General features: G+C 39.6%; 2 protein-coding genes across 4 annotated transcripts; one reads left to right on the top strand and one right to left on the bottom strand.

The window, feature by feature from the left end:
- Window positions 1-320: 320 nt before the first annotated feature.
- LOC138619023 (ankyrin repeat and SOCS box protein 13-like) lies at window positions 321-10,199 on the bottom strand. Of its 2 annotated transcripts, XM_069695185.1 has the most exons (7): window positions 10,130-10,199; window positions 5,682-5,784; window positions 4,627-4,826; window positions 4,345-4,495; window positions 3,530-3,664; window positions 1,974-2,165; window positions 321-1,883 (listed from the first exon to the last, which is right to left on the bottom strand). In XM_069695185.1, exons 2-7 carry the CDS (start codon window positions 5,722-5,724, stop codon window positions 1,735-1,737), a joined length of 870 nt encoding a protein of 289 aa, XP_069551286.1. In that variant the 5' UTR covers window positions 5,725-5,784; window positions 10,130-10,199; the 3' UTR covers window positions 321-1,734. The 2 variants fall into 2 exon arrangements, with proteins under 2 accessions (XP_069551286.1, XP_069551287.1); XM_069695186.1 differs by lacking the exon at window positions 10,130-10,199 and having other exon boundaries at window positions 5,682-5,847.
- tasor2 (transcription activation suppressor family member 2) lies at window positions 8,168-25,217 on the top strand. 2 transcript variants are annotated; one of them, XM_069695183.1, is made up of 22 exons: window positions 8,168-8,889; window positions 9,211-9,359; window positions 9,628-9,723; window positions 9,808-9,880; window positions 11,498-11,589; window positions 11,678-11,815; window positions 12,145-12,275; window positions 12,381-12,397; window positions 12,971-13,070; window positions 13,177-13,271; window positions 13,395-13,501; window positions 13,847-13,919; window positions 14,015-14,086; window positions 14,251-16,389; window positions 16,799-17,540; window positions 18,860-19,268; window positions 19,355-22,261; window positions 23,259-23,381; window positions 23,465-23,618; window positions 23,724-23,829; window positions 24,327-24,508; window positions 24,765-25,217. In XM_069695183.1, the coding sequence occupies exons 1-22, from the start codon at window positions 8,856-8,858 to the stop codon at window positions 24,860-24,862; spliced, it is 8,037 nt and encodes a 2,678-aa protein (XP_069551284.1). In that variant the 5' UTR covers window positions 8,168-8,855; the 3' UTR covers window positions 24,863-25,217. The 2 variants fall into 2 exon arrangements, with proteins under 2 accessions (XP_069551284.1, XP_069551285.1); XM_069695184.1 differs by having other exon boundaries at window positions 17,225-17,540.
- The last annotated feature ends 1,359 nt before the right edge of the window (window positions 25,218-26,576 follow it).

Here is a 26,576-nt window from a genome sequence, read left to right on the forward strand (position 1 = left end):
AATTTCCAAAGTCACACTTTTCACATGATCCATCAATCATTACATTACTGAACCTGAATTTGAAGGCATTTACACAACTCAAGTTGGACAATGTGGCTAATACCTACGGACAAATAATTACACAGTTATACTCCTATGATGGATTATTATCTACAGACCAAGATATGTTACTGGCCCTGGCCGGCTGGTCAAGTTTGGTTTCCAATAAACAGATCCTGGAGGTCTCACAATTGAATTCAAATGTTATTTTTAGAGGACTTTGTGTGTAATTTTAAGCTCCATAAATAAGAAACAAGAATACTTCAAAAGTTTAATGCCAGTTCAAATATACACAGTACAGTTTGCATTAATCTTCTATATCTACAATATACTGTATGCAGGGTGAGAATGCACATTAAGTCTGTAATACTTTTTGTCAGTGCTACAATGCAGTTTTGACATCCGATTGAAAATGTCTGTTATGAAAATAGTTTTGACCAGTGCAATTCATTGAAATAATATTTTACAACAACAACAACAACTAATAACAATACAAAAATATATAATGGCCAGTTTTAGAAACTGATGCCCTTTGTTCAATTACAATAGAATTGAAAGCACTACATTGTTCTTAAAATAGTCTGGTAGCCTATTTATTTACACAAGCTTTATAGAGGTAGAACCATCTGTATTATTTACAAATTTACACTGAAAATAAATAGTTCTAGAATATATACAAATACATACCTCGTTATCAACCCACAAGAATTTCTCTCAATAATATGATAAAACGTACATTCACACTTACTTGGTCATGATGAGCAAACTAAGTTCATGTTTGTATATTTCAAGCTCATGAAGCAATAGATGTGATGTTAACACTGACTTAACTGGCTCCAAGTAATATGAAACGATCAATAGTGTTGCCAAAGCCTCAGAGCTAATTGTTAAGGCTCCGACCGCAAACACAGGTGTGTTCTCTTACTCTGACCTCTACTCAGGTTGAAGCTGTGCTGGTAAATTCAAGACATCACCCGACTCTATGTGCCAAGAAGGATGTTAAAGTTGGAAAGTGACCCGCTGTAACAAACCCAAGCGGGAGAGTCTGAGGGAAAGTTTGAACGCTGCCACGTAGTCCTTAAAGCAGATCAGCCAAACTAATGAAATCCCCTGCGTGGGTTCACCACTGGTGTGCACGGCCTGTTAACAGGAAGTAATTTGATCTTTCGGCCTTCACAACAAGAAGCTGTTTTTACTCAACAAACGGAGCAACACCCTGACAAGCACCAAACTGCAAACTTGAACTAAAAGACTAGTTGATGAAAATATTTTTCGCAGGAGTGAGTGGGCCAAACCAGAGGAAAAAGGCAGAAAATATTGGGCTTAACATTAATATGACATCTAGAAGAGAACTGTACAGCTGGAGGTGGAAGAAGGCCGGGGTTTGCCACAACATCTTGATAAGCTGATGCCACATGCTGCATATACAGGATGTCATTCTGTTCCCTGATGATCAAAATAATTCTTGATACAGCTTTAAGCTACCAAGCAATTGAAGCCATTTTCAGTTCGCTTCGATAAACAGTCTGAGAGTTTAAGCTAATGGAAATCTTTGTACACGGCCGTGTTAAGACATCTGAAGCAGCACTTAGGCCAACTCCAGCATTGTCATGTTACTTGCTGGAGACAGAACCACAGATGTAACTGGAGAGCATTTAACCCCAGAGGAGCTCCAGTGGAGTTTGTCATATGTGATTAAATTAAAATAACTGGAGGTGGCGTATAAGAAAGAAAGCTTATGATGCGATTGGGTAAGCCAAGCTGGGAAACGACTTCATGTGCTCTTATGCCGAGAGTCCTCTTCACAACCACCCTGCTGATCTGCTGTAGACTGAGGGGGTTATCTAAGGAAGGAAAAACAACAGGAGTTATTTCTATTGGTGCTCTTACATACCGACACTGACAGGATTTAACCTTCATGTGAACAGACGTACTCTCATAGAAGTCGAGACGGAGGTGAGAGGGAGATCCCGGACTGGTGTAGTGGATGGGCTTTTTGTTCAGGTTGTCCCTGGCATACACATCACCTCCAAACTCCACAAGTAGCTCAATCAAATCAATGTTCTTCATTTTGGCTGCGTGATGGAGAGCCGTCTCATGGAGCTTGGCAGCTCTCACATTTGCCCCTTTGGAAAAGAAAGACAAAACTGTAGGTGAGAGAGGTACTTTTCCTCTCTGAAGCATTCCTGTGCGCTTTCTTTTTTGTGAAACACTTTCAATGATATAAGAACACATCAATGTGTAAAAAGTACTAAACTAAATCACATTAGAAATCAAATATGGCGAAACTTGATAACAGAAAAAAACAAGAGTAAGAATAAATCAAAAAGGCATCATCATCAAAGAATGTGAAAAAGGTCTGAATTTTTTAAGATCCATATGATCAATCCCAGGCATTTTTAGAAGTGGCTGAAGAGTATCAGTTTTGAAGTAGTCTGGGACGCAGCCCAGGTTAAAGGGACTGTTTCTGAAAGTTTCAGTTACATTAACTGAAAGCCTTGTTGGTTTTATATCTAATGGACAAGGTGACACCTTCATTTAAGGTAATACATTAAAAAAATTGGTGAGAGGAAGTGGCTCAGGGTGTTAAGTTCTGGGGAATCAACATCAACGAAAGTTGTCCATGGCATTAAATGAACCCTGACAGATTCAACTCACTGTAAAGTCACATTCAATGGGAACAATGGGAGGGTCAGGACGTGTATTTACATATTTACAAGGCCACCCCCACACCTGCTCCTCCTCACAGAAGGGATGGCATAGCTCAAAATGCTCACTGCTGTCACCGGGATGTCGCCAAGGCTCGATTAAAACAATGAAATCCAGGTTTGCCGACTCATCCTGTACTTACAGTGGATTTTAGATTAAGCTGCATATTAAGAGCCATACAAATGCCATAATCACTTTATAAAAGTAATAAAATGTGACAGAAAACAAAAAAATGTCTTAAATATTATGATAAACAACCAGCAGTTAGCTCCGAGTAAATAATTTGAATCTTCTTCATGATGGTTGAGTTAATCAAGTAATGCTCAACTCACCAAACTAAACTGTAGCATGGATGCAGCAACGGTCTGAAACTGCACAGGAACAGTGAAGTGTTGGTTTTCAGACTGATTTACACACAAATGGCTTCAACATTAAACCGTTACATTTTCAGTTTGCAGAAGAGCTGGGAGATGAATAATATTAATATTGCCAAATAAGATTATATAATTGAATTTAGTATGGTAATATAATAATATGATGTAATATCATGATATGCTGATGCACTCTTTGCTGTCAATTAAAAGTGTTGTCTTTTTCTGGTCTGAATGATATGATTAAATGATCTGAACTGATTTAACTCCTCTAAAGGTGTCGTAAAAATGACTGCTTAATCAATACAAAAACTAATTTGCAATTAAGAGATCAAAGACAACTTATTAGATCAAAATCAATAAATAAAAGCACAGATCTGAAAAACACAATAGCACAAGTGTGGACTCACCTGCATTGAGGAGGACTTTGGCGCAGTCATAATGTTGCCTGGCACAGGCTACATGAAGTGGTGTCCCATAGTGGCAGTCATGGGCCTCCATGAAAGCTCCTCGATTAATCATTAGCTGAACGCAATCGGAATTTCCTGTCATAAAAATACAAGTAATCATTATGTATGCTCGACAGCAGAATGTCTTTCCAGATTTGAGAAATGACAGTCAGTAGTGATACTGTCTTTTGAGTGCCATAAGAAGTAGTCCCTCTCTGTGTCCCCATAAATGTGACTGTAAAATCATCATTCACAAAACACAGAAACTGTTGTCAGCTTGAATTGACTGTGGCTGGAGTTTTTTTTTTTTTAAAGCTTTCTCCAATATTCAATTCAGGTTTCAGATCCAGTTTTTTTTTCTCCAGTGCCCTCTGCAAGCTTCATTAGTAGAATTTGTCCAACAGTCTTACTGATAATTGTTTTTTTTATTGTTACATGTAAAAGAGCTTTGAAGTACTGGCAAAGAGCTCAATGGTCACGAGCAATGAGCCTCAAGGTCACATCTCCTGTCGGCGAGCTGTTTCACTCCGTTTCCACAATTCAAGATCTTTTCAAATGTTTTCAAGGTGGTGACAACACGAGTTATGCATTCAGTGTAGTTAAGGCCTGTCTTTATTCATTTGTTCCCTTTTTTTTCCCCAGAAAGAAAACTAATTGTTCCAAACTTTCCTTCTGCACTAGCACAGTACAAAAAGCTGTGTGGAATCAGGTCTGGAGATGCGAGAGTGATGAAATGAAGTCCTTTCTCTGCAGTGTTGTATTCAGTGAAGACACACCTCCCATGCATGCCTCGTGAAGAGGGGAGAAGGTAAACAGCGGAGGATTGACGGTGGCGCCGTACTCCAACAACAGCTTGACACATTCAAGGCTACCGGCTGCACAGGCGTCACACAGCGGAGTGCTACCATCAATGTTACGGGCATCCACCTGTAGGTCAGAGCCATGAAAAATACCAGACACACAAACCAGTAAGATGAAAACTCTCCTGACGACCAAAGAGTCTCTCGGGGAAACATTTTACGTTGCTGAATTTTGGCAGCACAGTGACACCCTCCCACCTGAGCGCCAGCGTCCAGCAGCAGTCTGACGCATTGGGTCTGTCCCTGTATACACGCTTCATGCAGAGGGGTGATGGAGTCCACAGCCACGATGTTGACCGCTGCACCTCCCTCGATCAGCTGCTGCAGCTGGAGGGCTCGGCCCCGTGCGGCAGCCTCGTGCACCGCTGACCGGTCAGTCCAGAATCCAAGGCCATGCGCTGCAGATATGTGAAGTCAAACAAGACTGAGCTCCTCTGTTCATGAGGTCTGTGGTGTTTATTCATGACCACGATTTTTTTTGTACAATTCCTCATAAAACACAAGTAAAAGTATGTGCATCCTAAGTGCATCTGTTTTTTTTCTTCTTTCCTCTCCTATTAATCATCTGATGACCACTCAGATTTAGCTGCAGTCTCGGGATATAAAACTGTACACACACCGATGCTTCACTATTCATTATCTAATGATATAGATATAATAGTTAATCTGTCTGGAGAACCAAACCAGGACTTTTACTTTAATACTGTAGCTTTATTTGACTGATAATACCTTTACTGAAGTAGGATTTTTTTTCTTTCAAGCAGGTCTTTTACTTGTAATGGAGTATATTTACATTTCTGAGGCAGTAGTCATCCTGATCTAAATGATCTGACCAAGAAAGGGGAATACTGTATTCCTGTACACACATTTACCAATAATCTAAACCACCACAGCAGACACTATTGGATTTGCATTGTATCATATTAAGGTGGTTGTTTTGGATCCACGGATCTGCACTTTGACACACTCGATGTTTTATCCACTGTTGCTGAACCGATGCAGTTGCACGACATGCACGCGAGTGTCTGCTGGACTCGCTAAAGAGCTTACAGTCAAATTAACGTCAAGCACTTTCAAAAAAAAAAAAAAAAGCACGCCAGCTAAAGCTGACTACGGTATACGTCACAGGGACGCTGAATACTTGTCTCCATGAAATGGAAATTGATGAAAGCAAACCCCGTCCAGTCCTTCGCTGACTTGTTTTCATACCGTTATCTTGGGTTACTTCTGGACAGCAACTGTAAGCTACTTACCGATTTCTCCATACAAGGACGGTCTGGTCCGGGTGATCTCCATTTCATGTTCCCGTTCACTGCTGCGTAAACCTCGTGGATTCAGCCAAACGTGTAAATCATTCTGGAGCAAGATGAAGAAGACCGAAAAGGCTGCATAACTACAAAACACCGCGGGACAGCCGGGTGCGGACAACCTAAATCAACAACGGAGTGGGATTGTGGGACATGTAGGCGACTGACCTGCAACCGTCACGTTGTCCCATCTGGAATGGACAAAAACCACCAAAAATTAATTTATAGACATTTATAGAAATGTCTATAAATTTGTTAATATATCTATATATATCGATATATATCTATCTATATCTATAGATATATATATATATATTTAAAACACTAAGCAATACAAAAAAAATTATATACACGTTCATATTTCATGTGGCTATTTAACAATGCAGAAAAATAATATAAATGTGCATTTATTTTGTTTCATATACAGTATTTCATTTCATTTCATTTTTTAAACAAACTTTATTAACAAACATGAAGTTTTACAACAAACAATTTACAATGACAAGAAAAAAATAAAATAAAATAATATATATATATTTATATATATATATATATACATGCCAGGGTCATAGTTAAGAAATTAAATAAAATGTGATTCTTTTGAAATACAAGACACTTTTTGTGGATTACATATTTGATTTATTTGAGGCATCGAGACCATCGGTGACGTCACCGTCAGCTGCCGGTTGCTGTGCACGTTTCCTAACAGGTTGGGATGAACATGTGTTTAGCTAGCTAGCTAACATTAATTTTTTTTATTTTTATTTTTAGCCTTATGACTTAACCCACTCGAAGAATGCCTTTAAAGCAACATGGTGCAAAACGTAGTAATCGACTGTGTTTCTGATGGTGGAGGTAGGACAGTTTCTTCTTTTTTCTTTTTTTTTATGAGAATTTTTAAATTTATATTTAAATTTAAATTAAATTTATTTAGCTATTTTAAAAAACAAACTAAAACAGGTTCATTTGAGCCTGTGATCTCTGTGGTTGTACTTTTGTGTTTCAATGGAAACTTTTGTGTTCTTTCATGTTGAATGTATTATTATTATTATTATACTGGATAATCTTGACAGAGGTTAAAGGCTCATTTAAATGGATTTTTTTTTTAAATAGATTTGTGAACAGAATTGGAGAGAAATACACTTTTTGAGTGAAGATCTTTTACTTACTCCAAAAATGGGAGCGAAGACAAAAGTTAGGTTTTTGTTGAGTATATTTGTGTACTAGAAATGGCTGCAGGAGTCTGTAAACAAGCGAGGGTTGACTCAGTTTAAATGCACATTGATGTTGTGTGGTTCAAATCTGCCGCTGGTCTGTCTGTTCATTTCTGAACATTTTAACAACATATCCAACTGTAGAGAAACCAAGATTGACAGTTTAACTGTCCAAATACTTGTTGGGACCAAAACAGTAGAGTATATGCTTTTATAACTTTGGACATTTAAGTAACCAAAACAAAGGCAAAATCTCTGCTTCAGTGCCATTTTTATTTGCATACATTTCCATAGGTCCTCATGCTCCATCTAAAGTCATGCATGACTTTCCAGGCTCCAAATTTCCGTTCAACTATTTATATTCTCATGTATTGCAATAGCAAGACACATGCATTATACTTTTGGCATTAAAGACACAAGACATCAACCACACAGGCGATGTGCTGAACCAAGGAACCAATACAATGAGGTAGAAAGGGCTTCTTTTTTTTTTAGTCTACTTGAAACCATTGCACTGCAGCCTACAACTGATCCAAGGGCAACATCAATATCCCTTAGATTAGTTTTTAAAAGGGTCCTATTTACATCCCTCATACCTGGTGAACACTTGGAGGTTTGGTTTTTTTTTTGTTAAAAATTGATAACACAGAGAAGTAATGGTCTTCAAATTCTGGTTTATTTACACAAATGGGCCAACTTTGACCTCAGCAGAAACACAAGTTTGGTGCCGCCACAGCGGGGTTGATATGTTTCAGATCTGCCCGATATGTGCGTCAAGAGCACCAACACTTTGGTACCAAGTCGATGCAAACACTCGTAAAAAAGAAAAGAAAAAGCGACGGTACTTGTGACCTACTTAAGTAGGCTGTCGCAGATGTCGAAGGTCGGACTGGCACAGATGTTGAAGGTCGGGTTGGTACAGATGTCGAAGGTCGGGTTGGTACAGATGTCGAAGGTCGGGTTGGTACAGATGTTGAAGGTCGGGTTGGTACAGATGTCGAAGGTCGGGTTGGTACAGATGTCGAAGGTCGGGTTGGTACAGATGTCGAAGGTCGGGTTGGTACAGATGTCGAAGGTCGGGTTGGTACAGATGTCGAAGGTCGGGTTGGTACAGATGTTGAAGGTCGGGCTTACGGTCAACATACATATTTGTCACATTAAAACTGTCACAGGGAATAGCTTACAGCGTCTCATCTGTTCATTATTGCTGCTGTAGTTGTGTTTGGTTTGCATTTCCGCTGGTCACTCTCGACTGTTTCACGAGAAATGTGCTGGACCCGGTTTGAGCTTTAACTTCCTCCCCTGCAGCCCCCGTCGTTTCTGTGCCTCGCCACAGTCCTCGTCGTGCCCTTTCAAACAGACCACAACACGCCGGTGGAGGAAGTTTCGCGGTGTCGGTCTCGTCAGTAGTGACATTTCTTTCCACGGGAAGGAGGAAGGGAGAAAAAAAACAACAACCAAGCCACGCACTGAAGTCCAAACGAGCCTCGGCATCGCTTCAACAACGCCGCCTCAGTTTGGTGTAGACTTTCAAGATGGATGCCTCCCCGTCGATAGGTTTCTGTTTCTTTTTCGAAAAGGACTATAGGCACTAATCGTCCAGCGCGAGGAAGCATGTCGGAGACCGCGAAAGTTTTGTAAATAGATGGACGTGTAACTTGTGAACCCGATCAAAGTTAATTTACGTGGATATATTCGCCCCATCGCGCCTGGACTGTGGGTTGTTTTCCAACTTCCTCGTTGTCGCATTAATATGTCTGTTGAAACTGCGGCGGCGGATGAAGCGACTTTGAAACGTGCACCAGACACGAGTTACATGGGATTTAATAATGTTGCTGTAATGTATAAAACCAGAAACGACTGTTTTCCGCAGCGGGAGAAAGGAGAACGACATATTTCATAAGAAATGGAAAGTGGGAATGACCGTGCCCGAAGTAAAGGTGATGATCTTTTTCTTTCTCGGGTGACTTTCACGTTAAGATTTCAAAAATAAATCATCTGGAGTTCATTTTTCGCCCTGTTTATTTGGGATAAACTTACTCGTGTTGTGTGTTGAGTCTAAAAAAAAAAAAAAAAAAAAAAAAAAGGGCGATTAGGTGTCGTGTCATGGGGAAACGTCCTAGGATTGGAAAAAAAAAACAAAAAAACCTCCCCGGAGACTCTTTTCCTGGTTGAAATCCAAAACGCAATTTGCTGTAATTTTCCAGTGTCGCTTTTGTATTGCGCTCACCTTCTTGTTTTTTTTTTTGGTCTACTTTTAGGTGTTTTAATACCTTTGTCAGACTCTTCCGACGTGTTTCGAAGCAGCATTTTGGCTCCACTTCAAAGTGCGTACTTGTTTGAGGAGTCAAAGCAGTCTTTCAGATATAAATCTGCTGTGTTGGTACAGAATCCACAACTGGAAGAAAAGGTCAGTCCAAATCATATTTATAGCCCAATATCACAACCTGAAATCTCAGTAAACATTTAATCAACATTGATTGTTTTCATAAATGTAGAAAGACTGTATGCATTAATATTGCTGCATCCTTTAAGCTTTAGGGTGACTTGTCTTGATTTGTACAATTGACCCTTTATTTAGGAAACACCAGGCAAAGAATATGTTGAATGCCTCAACTGCTCTTGAACGCGCCACAGCTTTCAAACTGTTCTTCTTTTGAATTCTTCTCCTATATCAGTATAATGCCTTCAGAGCGAAGAGGAGAGAAGAGGGGTATTCAGAGGAGGATCTGCAGGAATCCTTTGGGTTTTTGCTGTTTGATGATGTCAACAAGGTACAGACTGGAGACACAAATGAGAAAATAAGTCCCATCCTATTTCCCAATCTTTCTGATGTTGATGTTTTTCTGTGTTTCAAGGCCAATGCACTTGGGGAGAGTGGTGTGCGCATTGGAAATAGCACTTGCACAACTCTGGGAGATCCTTCAAAGGGTAACTCACCCCCCCCCTCCCTCCCTCCCCTCCTTCAATGTGACATGACATCCACCAACAGTGACATCTCTGTCATTTTAAGAAGTACTGCTTAACCATGAGAAACTGTACAGTTAAGATTTGTTCAAAACAGTTTTACATGTAGCTTAGATATACTCATTGGTTACTTGGTAAAAAAAAAAAAAATGCCAAGACATGTATTAAGCCTTTCTAATTATTAATTTAAAGTATTTTATCTCAAGTCATTACCTTGATGGCCTTTTACAGGAAGTTCTCCACGCATACATTCGTCCAAAGTAGTGCAGATCAAGCCTGAAACCAGTCTGTTGACTGCCTGGTGCGCCTCTCCCTTTTGAAAGTGAAAGCAAATTAAAGAGCTATATGATAGTAGAAAATAGAAAGTGGAAGAATTTCTGTTGATGAACAGAAACTAAAAGTTATATAAGCAGTTCAGTATGAAGTGTGTTGGACCTTTTTTTTCCTGTAGCATTGCAACACAGAAATCAATCTGATGTCAGTGGTAACACATATTCCTGCTATATGTTTTTTTTTTTTTAATTTCCATTTTATTCAGATCGACAGGAAATGTGGGCACTTGGCTATTGGGTCACGCTGTTATTTCAGTTTTGCCTTAAAATTGCAAACTTGACCAGTAGCCTCTTACAGATTTGCTGTGTTTCCTGTCTGCCCACACTAGGCTGTAAAATGCGGAAGTCATTAGATATGAACGTTTTATGGCGCTGTCATTCAGTTACTGTAAGATAAATCAGCACTGGAGTGACACACGAAAGCCACGTCACATGTAAGCCACTGAAGCTGTGTTGCACTTCCTGATATGCATCACTGTTTGGACCTGTTGACATTTCCGTGGTGCCTTAACAGTTACTTTTCATGGTTTGTGAGGGAGTGTAAAAAAAAAACACACCAAACCAGTTTTTCTGGGTTTATTTTGCCAACTACAACCAGATTTTCAACATCTTCATTTGAGACAGAACTTGCCTGATGTGTTTTTCAAGTGTTTTGTCTATCTCTTTCTTATTTCAATGAATTTTATATTTTGTAATTATACTTTTAGAGTTTTGAAGTGTTATTGATAACTTGGTTTAATTTTTTCAAAACATATTCTTACTTCACTTTAGAAAATCCACAATGCTGTAAAGGTCTTTAAGAGGAAGCAGCAGCACCCACTGCAGTCAGGAAACGCATTTGTAACTTGTACAATGAATAGGAAAACAAAATCAAATCGCACAATTTTTTAAATTTTAGCTACATTTTGTGTTTTAAGTATCTACAGTGTTCTCCATGTATGACTTTCTTTTATTGTGGATCTTAAAAGAGAGAAATTTATGGAAAACAATCTGTTTATAACATAATATGACATTGTTTTGAGTTGGCTGATGTCATTTAGGTGGTTGTTGAACCTGAGGTGTGTCCTCAACAATAGTGACATTACTTTTTCAAGGTGTGGCCGTGCTGCTGGAGGATTGCCAGTTGGCTGTGAAACTTGAGTTAAATATTAGTTTAGTCGTTTTTCCCCAAATCTAAATAAATTACCTTCCCTGTATTTACTTTTATGTGAAAAGAGATATTAAGCGAAAGTTTTCTTTGTTTAAAAAGGTGTTTACATATCCATGTACTCTGACTGTTTGGATCCAAATCGCTGGTATCATGGGAAATCTGGATACATTGCCATCATCAGGCTGACAAAGGTACTGAAACAAAAAATTGTGCAACTTCTATATGAAGAATTGCTGCTGCTGTTACAAATAACATCATTGTCCTTTGTGTTACTAACAGGGTAAAGCTAAAAAGGTTTTACAGAACTACACCCAGGATTTCACAGCACCCACTGAGGGGTTTGACTGCCATGTGTCCGTAGAGTTGCCTTCAGTGTCTGCCAAAACTAGCTCCTTCCTTGCCTTTGATAGCACCCAGGTACGGAGACGGCAGCAGAAACTTTAGTTTGTAGATGTGTTTATTTTTTTTTTGTTTCACTAATTTAATGGCAATGATAAAGATTATTCCACTGAAATTCTTCACTATGAAATCTCTACAGAAAATTGAAACACATTCACTGTTTTCATCATGCTATTTCACCCGTCATTAGTCTTTTATCAGTGCTCAGATGTTGTGCTAGTGTCTGTCCTTTGTCTATGTATGTAGCTACATCCTTGCGAGCACAATATTGTTGAGCACCTTAATGCATGAGAGCATGGTAAGAAAGATGGCAGGGAGCTGAAGTACTTTTTGTTTTGTCCTTGCAGTATTACATGTATAAACTGCTCGACGATGGAAGCAATAAAACTGCTGAGTGTCCCAGTGCAACCTGTCCATTTGCGATCGTGCCATTTTCATATACGGATACCAAAACACTTCTTGTACCACTGGAGAAACGGTACGGTTTTGATTACAGCAACACGTGCTTTCCTCGAACTTGTGTGAGTGTTACAGAGTCACTAAAATTTCAAGATCATAATTGGTTCCCATTTTCTCTTTTCAGTGGTGTGAAAAAAACAGGTATGTGACATGTAATTAATAAGTCCAGGACTAAAACCTAGTACACTTCTGTATATTATTGCTGACAGTGTTAATGTTAACCTGAACTGTTTATTGACACACAGTTAAGACCAGTTGGAATAGCTCTATTAACTCGTCATCTAGCTACGTACTAAACTGAGGTTACTTTATGTAGCAAACAAACCAGGCTTACCAACCTTGTTTCGCCAATTAAAAATGTCTCTATTGCAGCCACAAGACACACTGTCCTGAAAAACATTTCAAATGGCATCCAAATGGGATTTTTCTGTGGTTGTGATCTGGCTTCCATGGTCTTGCTAAAAATGGGGAAAAGCCACCTCTAAAATAAACTACAGGCTTAACTGATGGAAATATTTTCAGTCGATCAACTACTGGATCCAAACAATTTAACTTTACAATCATCAGTTACAAAAAAAAGACCAACCGCTCGACTGTCTGGATGCTACAGTGACTCACCATCGCCTCTAAACATACAAAGTGGTATTACAAGACGGGACTTCATTTTTTCACATTGCAGCTTAACCTTTGTTGTATTTAACATTTTTATTTCAGTGTGTCATTACTTGCCTTGGAGGGGTAAGCTTCAGATAGTCAACCAGATTTACAGTATTGAGCTGAGGTCCACAGCAGAGGCCTTACTCCCTGCAAAGCTGTAAGTTAAATGTGCACATACAAAATACACATTAAATTATTATTTCAATTTGATAATATAGATTATATAAACTATTTCCTGCGCTTTCTCTTTGTTTCCATTTAAGGCCACCTGTGGTGAAAGTTGACCAAGCCATTTCCATGTCAGATCTGCGACAGCTGTTGCCAAGTGCTGTTTTTGAAACCTACTTCACTGGTGAAGGTGAGATTTTCAGATGTTGCAAGGGAGATCTTCATTGTGAAACAATTACAATGTCAAGGGGTGATAGTTCCTGGATATATGACGATATCGTTAATAAATTTGGCTTTCTTTGTGGTCTTTCAGCGTTTCTGGAAGGCTTATACTGCAGACTGTGTGAGTTTGTTCCCTCCGAGGCGGAAGAAACCACCTCACTCACTCGGCTTCTGGGGGAGATCAGGGAGAAAGATCTTGTGAGTTTATCATCAACCTTTCAGAGACTGAAACTTAGTCTTCATTACATTAAATGGCTAACGGTCAGAAACTCTGGCGTTTATAACAATTTGAAATGCAGAAAAAAAAAACAAGCAAACCATTAGATTTTTACAACTTTAACCAGCAAAATGTTTTAGTTCTTATCAAATGACATGAACAATTATTTGTAATTAATAATTTTTCCTTTTTCTGTAAATAGTTTCAGCTGCAGAATTTGTCATTGCAGTACAAGTTGGTTCTCCTCTGTGCAGTTTACACTGAGTAATATGTTGTTGAATTATACTTGTTATCAAACATCTAAAAAACATGACTCATTTTTGCAGGCTCTGACTATTCCACTTAACGATGGCGGATTTCTTATCCTGTTGGACTCCTCGCATTTCCTCACATATGATGGTAAGATATGATGACAGCATACTGTGTTGTCAGTTGCATAATAAAAATCTTTAAGATAAGACAGCCACGTATCAAAAACATATCTTCTTTTTTAGATACCGGGTCCAGTGCGACTGAGGTTCTGCAAGGCCTGTTTGTGTTTCCAGACTCTCGAGTTATAGTGAGAGGTGATTATAACATTTGAACAATTAGAATTTAACGTTAAATATTTTTATTTGATGTGTTTCTTACGTCCCTTAAATCATGACTAATTTGTGCTTGATTAGCAGCAATGCCATTCAAGGTTAAAAGAGCAGCTACTAAACAAGTATTCTTTCTTAATTTGTCACAGACACATCACTTGGACAGGGAGACTTTGCCATGTCACCTGAAATCCTTCGGCTTCTACCAGTATTGCATTATGCAGAGGGTGAAGTTGAGAAAGCACATGCTGACCCAAGTGACGAACTGTGTGACGTATTGGAGCAGCATATGCAGAGTTACACAGCACTGATAAATCCTTGGCTGGCAGTAACACCCGCTCAGGAGGTCAGCATCGCTGCAGATCAGTACGATGTGCCGGATGTTGACATACATCTCTATTCATCCCCTGAGTGGACGAACAAGGCATGGCAGAGTTTTAACTCGTACTTGAGAAAGCCAGCGTCCTTTCAACTTGCAGTGTCCAAGGCTTCAGAAATCCTGGCGACTGGACATGAGGAGCAAAGAGAAGACCTTGAGGATGACCTCTATATCTGTCCATCTCCTGAGGAGGCATCAGCCAGTCCTGTTAGCATGGGGTTTTCAGACCAAGAACCTCATGTAAATGTCAGGAAATCTGTGGACAGCAGTATATCAAGTACTGAAGCACAAGATGAGTTAACAGCTATGCCTACGCAAATTATTGTACCAGACAATTTGCGAGCTGGAGACGCTACCAAAGATGATGAAAAACGCAATGACCTCACTGTGCAGAATAGAACTGATGATATGGGGTCGAAAAATCTTCTAACTCCTCCTACATCAGACGACCTGCCTGCAGAGCTGATTGTCAGAATCACTTCAGCAGAACCAAGTGTCAGTGCGATGTCAACAACAAATGATAATAACTTTGAGTTTTCTGCTTTTTCAGCTCGAGCCAAATTACAAACAGAAGAAATGAACTCTCTCAGTGATGAGACTGACAAAACTAAAACTGTTTTGGCTTGCGCTGAGGTTACCAGTCTTTGCAGGGGACTTTCCAAAAGACAGAAAAAGGTGTCTAACGATTGTGTTGAGACTCCTACTTTACAGACTGTCAAAACACCAGGGGACACTGACAGCTTGAACAGTAGGAAGGATGAACATGCCAAGGAATCACCTGATCACCTGCATTCGAGTAGTCCTTCAAACATTGATCGGAGGAAATTTCAGCGGCGTAAGCGCAAATTTGGAAAACTATCAACAAAAACTAAAAAAGTCAGATCTACTTTCGATTTAGCTGTAGCAGAGGAGCCAAAATCTGACTTTGGACAGCAGAGCTTGGGAAGCACCATTTTAATGGAACTTGAGGCTTCTCCTTTGCGAAAGAAAACCGAGCGCTGGGACCTAAAGCCACTTATCAGCGAATGTGGACGAATCTTGGTTCCTTTTGGGTCTGTAGATATTGCTGATCATATTAAGTCTTTAAAGGATAAGCTTCAATCTGCACAAGATGAACAGGCCCCTGAGAAAATGTTGCTTGAAGTGCCCGTGAATGCTCATGACACTGTTGAAATGGAGCAAGAGCCGAGAACTACTCCAGAGACAGCAGTTGATGAAACGGAGACAACAAAATCCATGGATGGTGGGAACCATCTTCAAAACGCCTTTGCCAGTCATGTGAATCTTGAACAGAGCCTTCAGACAGAGTCCGAAGACTGCAGTGGTGCAATGCCTTTAAATGCAGAGAGTAATGTGCAATCCTTGGATAATGTTGGCACAGATACTCCTCCCTCACCAGCAAGTCAAGAAAAACGGACTGATATCCGTCCCCTGAAAAAGCGTCAGAAGGGTGAATTTCTGTTGTATAAACTAAAGTCAGTTCTTTTAAGAGGAAAGAGAAAAACAGATCTCCTTATGACAAAGGAATCTGGTGCAAATACTGCCCAAGACGATGAGCACTGTCTCAAGAAAACACAAGTGAATTGCGACTCTGAGGCGTTAGAGTCTGATCATTTAAATACCCACGGTCCCAATGTTGGTGTCAAGGAAGGTTCAAAGACATCCTCAGTTGACCCTCTTTTTGCATATGCTCTAGGCCTGAGCCCTAAAGAGACCTCAAATAAGGTATGGACAACAGAGAATCAGGATTCTCAGCAAAGGAAAGACTCAGCAGAGACAAAAGAACAGACCCTTTTGGACAAGCAGCCTCAAATCATACAAAGACCTCCATCAATTTTCCCAAGGAGGGGCAGGATTAAAACACTGACAAAGCATCAAGGGATCTCTGCAGAATTCATTAAAAAGAAATGTAAGTCATGTGTCAAAATTGAGAGATATGGATTGCTTGTTTCGTGTCTATGATGTATAAAACCCCTTCAGTATTGTCCATGACATTCAAACTACCCGACCCTTTGCTTGGCTCAGTCCCCCCTGTAGCCGTCCTTAAATGCTACCTCTACGCTTTGCAAAGTCTTTACTAACTCTTAGTTTGCTTTTGCGCTTTCCTTGCTTGTACTGCATTTTTGCTCGTCCTGTCAATCTGCACACAAGCAGGACCGTCATTGGCCTACTAAATGAACACTTTTGTTAGAAACAGTTGCACAGTTTACAAGTTGGTAATATGTTCCTACAAGTAATATATTGGTATATTTCAAGTGCTTTCAATGTGCTACTTTTTATTTTCATGCAGTTTCTCTTCTCCTGTTTTGTCTTCACAGGGTGGTTGCACTTTCAAACACCAGCTTCTTTTGCCAGTGAAAAACTCAAAAACAAAGACTGTACTAGGGATAAGACTGTTAAGGAAAAAATGACCAGTGCTTACTCATCTGCAGATGCTTTGAACTTACTTGCTGACTTGGCACTCGGTGCAAGTAATGACCAGGCACTTCCACAACCAAACCCAGCACTTGAGAAAGAACCTGAGACAAGTTTGAAGAAGAGTGACCTTACAGAAGGTTTTACCAGTCCTGAACAAGAGTCAGTTCTTCATGCTCTGCTTAGAAAGCCTGCTGCTACATTCATTCCGCCTCTTGAGTCTCCTTCACCAAGCCGTCTTGTGGGAGAAAGTGAATTGGTTGATGTGGTATCTAAGGAACATTCTTACTCATTGCCCCCATCTTCCTCTCTACTGTTGGGTTTGCCAGGTACGCCCTTCCAGGCACCCCCTTTAAGTGGTTCTACCAGACTTCTGCACCATCACCAGACTATGTATGGCCATGGAATTAAACCTCTACACCACTCTGTTGGTCAGGAAGACAGAAGTGAACACAACGACAGCACTCAAGAAGACCTAAAAAAATACATAATACGCAGACAGAAGTTCAGGTACTCCCGGACCTTTGTTGACAAGGAAGGATCTGTCCAAGTCACAAGACAATGGCAAGAAAACTATGACTTTAACCTCGACAGCAAGTTAACAGTGGACTCAAAGAACAAAGCTATCATCCGAGCTTTGCATGGGTATGTACATTGTGTTACTTATTCATACTTTGAATCTCAACATAAAAGAAAACTATAAAACATAAAGACATAAAAGTAAAGAATATTTATGTCAAATAAGTTTAGTGGTCTACTTAAGCAATCACTCATGACAGAACTCTACGACCAAACAATGCCCCTTAACTGTGATGTATCACGACCTTGTAAGTAAGCTGTTGGTGTTACAAAACTGTACCAAGTATGGCAATATGAAAGTCAATTTAAACTATTTTGTATGTGTTGTTCGTTAAGCAGTCTTACAAAGAAATAGTCCCTTCTGGACTGTCTGCTCATAGTGCAAAGCTATGCTTGTGTTTGGTTTTGGTTTTTCTTAGAGATTGATTTAATTGTTTTGCTATATACTTGTATTAGTAAGTAGTGAAAAATAGTCAGTCGATTGGCTTTGAAAACTTCCGGGTTTGCAGTTTTTGTTAGGTGGACGTGTTGCTGGGCAAGCATGTTGCTCTACTTTCTACGGCCATAGAGACATTTCTCTATAGATAAAAAAAAAAAAAAAAAAAAACTGAAAAAAATCATCAGGCTGTTCATGAATCCTCCTGTGGTCCCTTTATTAGTCTCCATTTCTGAATGAAGAAATTAATAATTTATCAATTATTAGTCTCCTGTGAGTCATTGAGATTCTTTGTATGCTCGTTGAAGGCCAGTGTTGAATACTTTGGCCTGTTTTTATCTCTTTATGGGTTTGAGGTGCCAATTGCACTCATTTCCCCTGTGGCTGAAAAGTAGTTGACCATCAAAATACACTGTTTATTAGCTCTTCTGGAGTGTTGGGCTCCATTAGCTTCTTTGCTTTGAAGTCCGTTTCTGATATGGACTCATAATCAACTGTAATGTTGAGTTCTTTCTTCATAAGAATTTTCACAATGCCGGTGAATGCAGTGTTTGTAAACTCAGTGTCTTTGAGGAGACACCAGGACGATAATGAAATATCGTGAATGACAACTGTCCAGTTTATTGACCTCCTTTTTACCGATGTCTGCATGTCATCTTTTAAGTTCAGCAGGTGATTTTATTCGCTGGTGATTTGCTCTGCTCAAACCATCTCTCCATAGTTAAATTACCATTAAGGTCAAAGTTGCCTGCAAATATTTCCATAATGTCAGTTTGTTGCTAATTGGGCAAATTTTCCACCTCACTTATATAATACAAAATTATGTAATGAAATTAGACATCATTATGGCTAACAACCAGATTACTTGATTTGTGGTAGAGTTGACTTCTAGTTCAGATGACCTGATCATTGATGTAGCTAATCCTTGTACATTTGACATCCTCAATAGGCCATGGGATTTCTCCATTCAAGAAAATCCTGACGAGGTGCTGCTCATTGTCCACATGTGGGTAGGACTGTTTTACAGCCGGTCAACAGCCAGGCTCTTTCATGGTGACTCCAACTTTCCGTACCCATGTTCAGAAAAGAGGGACTCTTTGGAAATGTCCAGCGTAAGAGACACTTCAGACCCTTTCATTTCAATAGCTTTGGACCTCAGCAAAAGAGATAACACCGTCTTGGACCGAGAGTCTGGGATTTTGGATTTGTCACGAAGAAACTTCACGGCAGAAACGGTCACTCCAGATCCCCAAGTCAACAGAAAAGAAACTTCTTTATCCAGTCAACAAAAAGAAGCCAGTGAAACACTGGACTCTCTGAAGTCACCAGCAGAACTACAGAAGACAAACACGTTTCAGGTTTGGTTTATTCAGTCATATTGAGTAAAGAACACTCAGTCTGTTATAATGTGATTCTTATACTCTGTGCACTCTTTATTTTTCAGTGTTACAAAGAGATGGTGAATTCCTCAGAGATCATCGCTGTGGAGAATGAAGCTAGTAGCATCCACGAAAGTAGGAAGACTGTTACTTCTCAAGAAGCTCTCTACCGAGAGAACACTGATGTTCCATCTGTGAAAGGACATGAGACATCCATTCCTCCACGAGAAGAGATGGAAAGTATATTCGTTGAGCCAGAAACTGTTCAAGCTGTGTTAGAAATTGGCCAGGTGTTACACAGCACGGATATGAACGATGACACTAGCAATCCAGAAACTACACAGGCGAGTTTGGAGCAAAAAGATGGAATGGATTCATCCAAAACTGTTCCAGACAGAGAGATAGACAAAAAGGAAGGTGATGTGCTTCTTACAGATGATAATGACAAAACTGAATTTGGAGATGGGGAAAGCTTCGATCTGAAAGACAACCCTTGCCAAGAAGGCTTTGTAGATCCTTCTGAAAAAGTCACTCACAAAGAAATGAAGCCTACTTGTAATGACGATTCTGCAGCTAAGGAAAATTCAGAAAGTGATGTTTGTTTGTTAGATAAGGCACATTTTAAGAAAGCAGCATTACATATGTCTGATGCGAGCACCTGCTCATTAGATGGGTCTCATGCAGGTTTGTCTATTCCCCAGATAAAGGACAATGTAGAAATGGAAAATCAAGAGATTTCAGACCTTAATTTTGATCTTAGTAGGGATCTTGAAGATCAGAAAACCAAGTCAACTGATGAAAAGGAAAAGGTTGACACGACAAGTCAAAAAGAACCATTTCAACAAGCGCCTCATTCACCTCAGTGTGATGTTACAAACATATGTGAGGCAGAAGTTGCATTTACGGAAACGGATCTCAAAATGGACAAAACCAAAGAGGGATTTGACGAAAGTTTGAGACTGGTTGAAATTTCATCTATTGGAATAGACATCTCTGAAGAGGAAACGGTACAACCACATGGCTTATACCCACAAGATGAGGTTAAAGCATTTGTTCAAGGCGTGGAGGAAATACCATTTATCAGTGGAACTACTAGCCCTGAAGCTGTTGTGCCCAGTGATTTGTGTCGTGTGTCTCAGATCTGCGAAACCAAACAGCCAGTAGTCAGAGGAAGTGAGTCTGAACACAGGTCCCCTACTCCAACTATGGATGAAAAAGGATACGACTACATACCTTCTTCTAGCTCTTGCAGTAACACTTCTGCTTTTAGTGGTCATAAAACTTGCGAAAACATTACTCTTTGCAGAAGCTCAACACCTGAAAAGGATGAGCTGCCTTTTGAGCCAAAACTTAGTAACGCTTCTACCGTTAAAAGTGATTCCAACGCTCATCGTGGTCTCCATCACGATATTGAAATGAGGACGCAAAGAGTTCTACAAAGTATAAACATGCTCCTCTCCAAATCAAACCACACTGACAAATCTGATGAGATCACAAAAGCTGACATCAAAGAGTCTCTCCATCAAAACCCCAGCCCCAGCAGCCAGTACATCCCCACTTGCCAAGCCCTAAACCTCATTTCAGCTGACTTTAAGGACAAAAAACTAAGCAGTGAAAAGCCAGCAGTGGTTTCAGCCTCTACCTCACAGGATCTACAAATGGAATCATCAGATCACTCTCTTTGGCACAAAATATTACCATCCACTTTAACTCAAGAACTCCGTCCATGCAGTCAGCGTCCTGTTATGGCTGTGAAGCCATCTAAGAGTGAGGAAAGTCAAGTAGATTGCTTCTCTACAGATCTACGCATTGAAAGCCCTCCCAAAAATATGCAGGCTAAGACTGTAGACTGTAGACTGCAGACTGTAGTCACATACACCACACCAGCCTCCATGGTCTTGGAGAAGAAGACAAACATAATGCCAAAGGGAAATTCTGAAGGAATAAATTATGCTGAGCACATGGCCAGTACGCTTTCTTCCGAAAGTACCTGCCTTGTAAATGATCCTTCATATCCGTACCAGAGAAGGGACATTTCAAAACTCATTGCGGTTCCATCATCATCTCTGTCAATGCAGTCTTTGGAATCTACAAAAAGTTCCCCTAAATGTGTTAATGGAAATCAAGGTTTCTTGACATATAGTTCAATTGAGAAAATTGAGCAAACAACTGAAGACAATATTGAGATGGATCAGAAAGAAGGCTCAGATGCAGCAGCTTCATTTATGGACCACAAGGACGTTGGCATAGTCGATGGCAGTCTGATTCTGGAACCGCAAAGCTCACTCGTATGTACAGTCTACAACACTAGCCGGAAAAGATCTCATTCTTTTCTTGAGAAACTCTCTCAAAGGTGCCTACAAGATGACCTCACTCTAGGGTCAATGGAACAAGAGTGCCTCATCTTTTCAGAACAAATGAAACAGTTGTTGAAAAAGAGCAAGAAGGAACCCATGGGCCTACAGGACACTCATGACAATTTGAGGTTGTCTTACGCGGGTCCTGTGACTGTCGCCTTCTCAAGTCTAGATGAGCAGGAGGATCCACTGGATCACTTGGACTCGTCACTTGTTGGACAAAAAATCAAGGTTGACTTATCTGACCGGAAAGAGCTGACAGACACTACAAAGGAAGAGAAGTATCCTCAAGAATTATCTCGGGGAACCGACAACCCATTGGAACATGCTGGGGTTTCTGGTGTGACTGCAGAATGCGCCAGGCTGTATGAGGCAACGATGCATGATGTTTGTGTTGTCAAAAAGGTCCTATATAGGCCGAAAAGCCTTGGAATGGATCAAGGTTTCCCAAAGACTGAAGCAAGTAACCCTTTTGACTTCTGTGATCAAATGAAAAAAGAAGTGGACGAGACTTTCCGGAGTAACCTGAATGCAGTTGTGAGGAAATCTTGCAAAACAAAGTACAGATTCTACATACTGGTGACATCAGATGATGTTTTCTTTGAAGAAACCAAGGTAAGACGAGTTTTCAACAAATTGTTCTCTGTGTTGAATTGTTTAGAGCCAACATTTCTGAACTAATTATTGATGCACCCAAAATGTATTTGTTTGTCTTGACACTCATCCATGTATGAAAGGTGCAAGTACAACGTTGTGTTTTCCTTATGGGACATTAGAAGTTATGGTCCACATGAAATAATACGTTTTCAGATTGAAGAAAAGATAATAAAAATACTCATACACAAACTATTCAGCCTAAACATCTGCCACAAACATCTGCTATGTAATCAATTTATAGGGTGTACATGTAGCAGTATGTTTGCACAGTAATATTTTTTATTATAAATTCGGGAAAAAAATTTTTTTGAATGCTACATATTTGGGAATTTCATGATTTCATTTAATCAGATTAATGAGATAATGAGTAATTATTTTTTTAGGGTTGAAATTTCAGCCAAACTTTTTCTTACACATTACTGCTCGATTCTTTTATTTTCTTGCCATTTAGAGGGGAGAGTGTGACCCAGGTTTTTTTCTGCAGCTAAAATTTGTATATGTCCCCTAATTGCCACTCATGCAGACCAGCAGTAGAAACTACAATGTGCAGGCGTCCACTAAACACCTCACATGCAGACTATCCATAGATAATACAATTTACGCTGAATCCATGTGTGGAATATGCTGTATTGGCTCACTGAAGTTGATGAGAATAACTCCTGCGTAAACTTAGCAAAGGTTATGCGTTTTAATACGAAAATAGATTATTGCTGACCTAGACAAAGACTAGTGTTACACAATAGATGTAAAGCTTTTAATAAGCCCTGTCCTTGGGGCGACCTCATAGCTGACTCTTGCAATAAAGACAAAAATGCCCCATTCTTTCTGCCCCTCTAAATATATGATCGCAAAATATCAATTTACCCCTCTTGACTTGCTATGTCAAAGCAGTGTAAAACTTGCTGATGAATTTTTTTTTTTAAGTGTTGGCTAATTTCACATTTCAATTCTAAAGGCACAGTTAGAGGCAGAGGGCCACACTGCCATACAGCCGTCTGAATTCTTCGGTGGTGAGGACAGTTCTTCGTCTCCAATCATCATCCTCAGGAATGAAGATATTGCAGAGCACATTTGTGAGGTAAAGGATCAGTTGTAAAAGATCACAGCAGGGCTTTGGCGATGGATAAACATGATGTAATGACTCAACTCTCTGCTACTCAGGTCCCACATTTGCTCGAGCTGAAGAAGTCACCAGGTGTGCAGTTTGCAGGAATTGACGAACCGGACGATGTTGTGAATCTCACCCATCAGGAGCTCTTCACACGGGGTGGTTTTGTAATGTTGGACAGAGCAGCGCTGGATTTACTCAGCCTTGGTGTGTGCAATTAGCTGACTACTAACTTCCTGTTATTGGAGATACAGTCATCCAAGCAAGTCCTCTCAGTTAAACTCATTGCTTCCACTTTGTATCACTTTGTAGGCGACATGACAAAAATCTCTGAAATCTTACAAGAGCTGAGCAGAACAGGGAAGTGGAAATGGATGTTGCACTACAGAGACAGTCGTCGGCTAAAAGAAAATGCAAGGTATGAGTCAACTGTGGAAAAATAACTAAGAAAACTTCACTTCCCTATTTGGCAGATGTTTTACAAGCTCTTTTTTTCTAATTCAAGTTGTATTATCTTTTTCAAAGGGTAAGTCATAATGCACCACAAAACAAACACAGGTAATCAATGAAGAGCAGAAAGAAAAAAACAACAGATCTGGGCACATTGGAGTAATAAAAGTAAAATTAGACAAACCAATAAACTTGATAGAATAAGGGAGAATCCGTGGCAGGTTATTGGGGGACGTCCTGGAACAAGTTCGATCCATTTCAGCATAATGTTTTTGTTCATCATTGATTTTTTTAAATGCATTGAAAACTGATACTCAACTTCATGATTTTTTTTGTTTGTTTATCTTTTTCACTATTCAGTCTAACTGTTCAAAACAATAAGTGTCTGACTTGTAAATTGTGCACTTCCTATTCCTATTGAAATTTTGCCTATCTGAACATTAAATTTGTGGCTCACAAATCCAGGTTGAGTCCTGAGGCAAAGAAGAAGAAGCAGTTCCTGTGTTGGGTCCAAGACGCAGGAATACTGGAGGTCCTGCCTTACCACGAGTGCGACCTGATGTCGAGAGATCAGCCTGACTATCTCACATGTTTGGTCCGCTTGCAGGTCCAGAATATATCATCTCGTCACCCTGTTTTTATAACGGGTGAGACACTGATGTATTAATAATTATATTGTGAAATTCACTGAGTCCTATTACATTGTAGGTTGATTTTGAAGGCATTGTTTGCTGCATTTGATAAACATCTTTAATATTTAATTTATTAAGAGTGATCGCTTTCAATGCTTCAGTGCCAGAAAAAGCCAACCATCTTAACTGGACGTAAACAAAAGTCACACAGCTGCATTGTGTCTGACTTAACATTTGCAAACGTAATAATGTGTTTTTCTTATTTTTACAGGTACAACAACCGACAGCGCCTTTGAGAGCATGGGGATTTTGACAATTACTTTAAACTCTTTCTTGACAAAGTCTGCAAGTGAAATATTTACAGTCTGACACCTGAAAAAGTCAGATGGACTTAAGTTGTGCTAATTTAAGTGAGACACAATCACAATGTTTCTGTACGTGAGGGGAAACTAGTAAATCACCAGTAATGGTATTTTATAACATATTTCATCTTTGATTATTTTTCGGTACGCCTGACGGTTCAACTCTTTTTTATGGATCTATTGATATCTGGTTTGACAGGATTTTATTCATGTTGTTCAGGTGTCAAATGAATTATTCAGTTAATGGATGAAGTGGCAATATTGCCAATATTTCGGCAGCTGTTATGTACAAATGCAGTTTGTGTGGTAATGTGTTTATTGTACATTTTATTGCAAACCTGTTAAACACGATTCACATTGTTCATGGTTTACCTGTTTCCTTATACAATGAGTTCATACATTTGCAGCACAATCATCTTAATGTGCCTTATCATTGTCAGGAATAAAGATCTTATTTCAGACTAAAAATGATAGTCGTACTCAAAGCTTTATATAAAAGCTAAATTGGGCTGTTGTGGATTGTTATGTCTAAAGTACACTACAGTACAGAGTTTTTTTGTGTGTTTTTTTTTTTTTTATATCTGTAGTTTTAATGACATTCATTTGATCCAGCAAGACAACTGAAAATAAAGAGGCTTTGATTTAAAGAATGATTACTGCTGGGTAAAGAATCTACTCTCTGGTCCTGACTATTCAAACTTCAGTGGCATGCAAACGTTAGGGCACCACTGATCCAATTTCTGTTCCTGTAAATAGCCAAGCGTGTAAATAATTAGCTTATTTCCAAAAAGCACAACATCAGAAAGGAAATATTCTTTAGCATACAGCATAATGACTTTATTTCTTTTACAGTTTGAATAGTAAAAGTTTGGGCACCCTGTATGGTCAGTTCTTAGTATGACCCCCATTGGCAGGTATCATAGCTTGTTCTTGTTTGGGGGATTTTCTTTCTTGCAGAAGACTTCTAGTTCTGTGAGCTTCTTGGGCCGTCCTGCTTGCCCTGGTCTTTTGAGGTTTATCCTCAGGTTTGAGGTGTGTTCAGGATCATTGTTTTGTTAAAGAAGTCATCCTCATTTCATCTTCAGCTTTTTTTTTACAGATCGCACTCGGTTACAGATGGCACTCGGTCATCAGGACTTGTTTCCAAAACGCCTTCGTGCTTGTTGAGACCGTTGCTTACAAACTTCTGAAGAAAGAGTTTCTTCTGAGGACCCCTCATATTTGTGCAGGTGCTGCTGCACAGTGCACCATCAGTGCAGTCAAACGGGGTTTTCATGAACAGCGCATCGGGAAAGTATTCACAGCGCTTCATTTTTTCCACATTTTATGTTACAGCCTTATTCCAAAATGGATTAAATAATTTTTTTTCCTCAAAATTCTACACACAATACCCCATAATGATAAAGTGAAAAAAGTTTGTTTAAAATTTTTGCAAATCTAAAAAAAATAAAGATCGAAAATACAACATGTACGCAAGTATTCACAGTCTTCCATCAGGTTGGATGGGGAGCGTCGGTGCACAGCCATTTTCAGATCTGTCCAGAGATGTTCAATCAGGTTCAAGTCTGGGCTCTGCCTGGGCCTCTCAAAGACATTCACAGAGTTGTCCCGAAGACACTCCTTTGTTATCTTGACTGTGTGCTTTGGGTCGTTGTCCTGTTGGAAGATGAACCTTCGCCCCAGTCTGAGGTCCAGAGCGCTCTGGAGAAGGTTTTCATCAA

Source organism: Brachyistius frenatus, unplaced genomic scaffold (assembly GCF_029030835.1).
Source record: "Brachyistius frenatus isolate BFR_SWC_R1_liver_20210118 unplaced genomic scaffold, ASM2903083v1 Contig_19, whole genome shotgun sequence".
NCBI classification, from domain to species: Eukaryota; Metazoa; Chordata; class Actinopteri; family Embiotocidae; genus Brachyistius; species Brachyistius frenatus.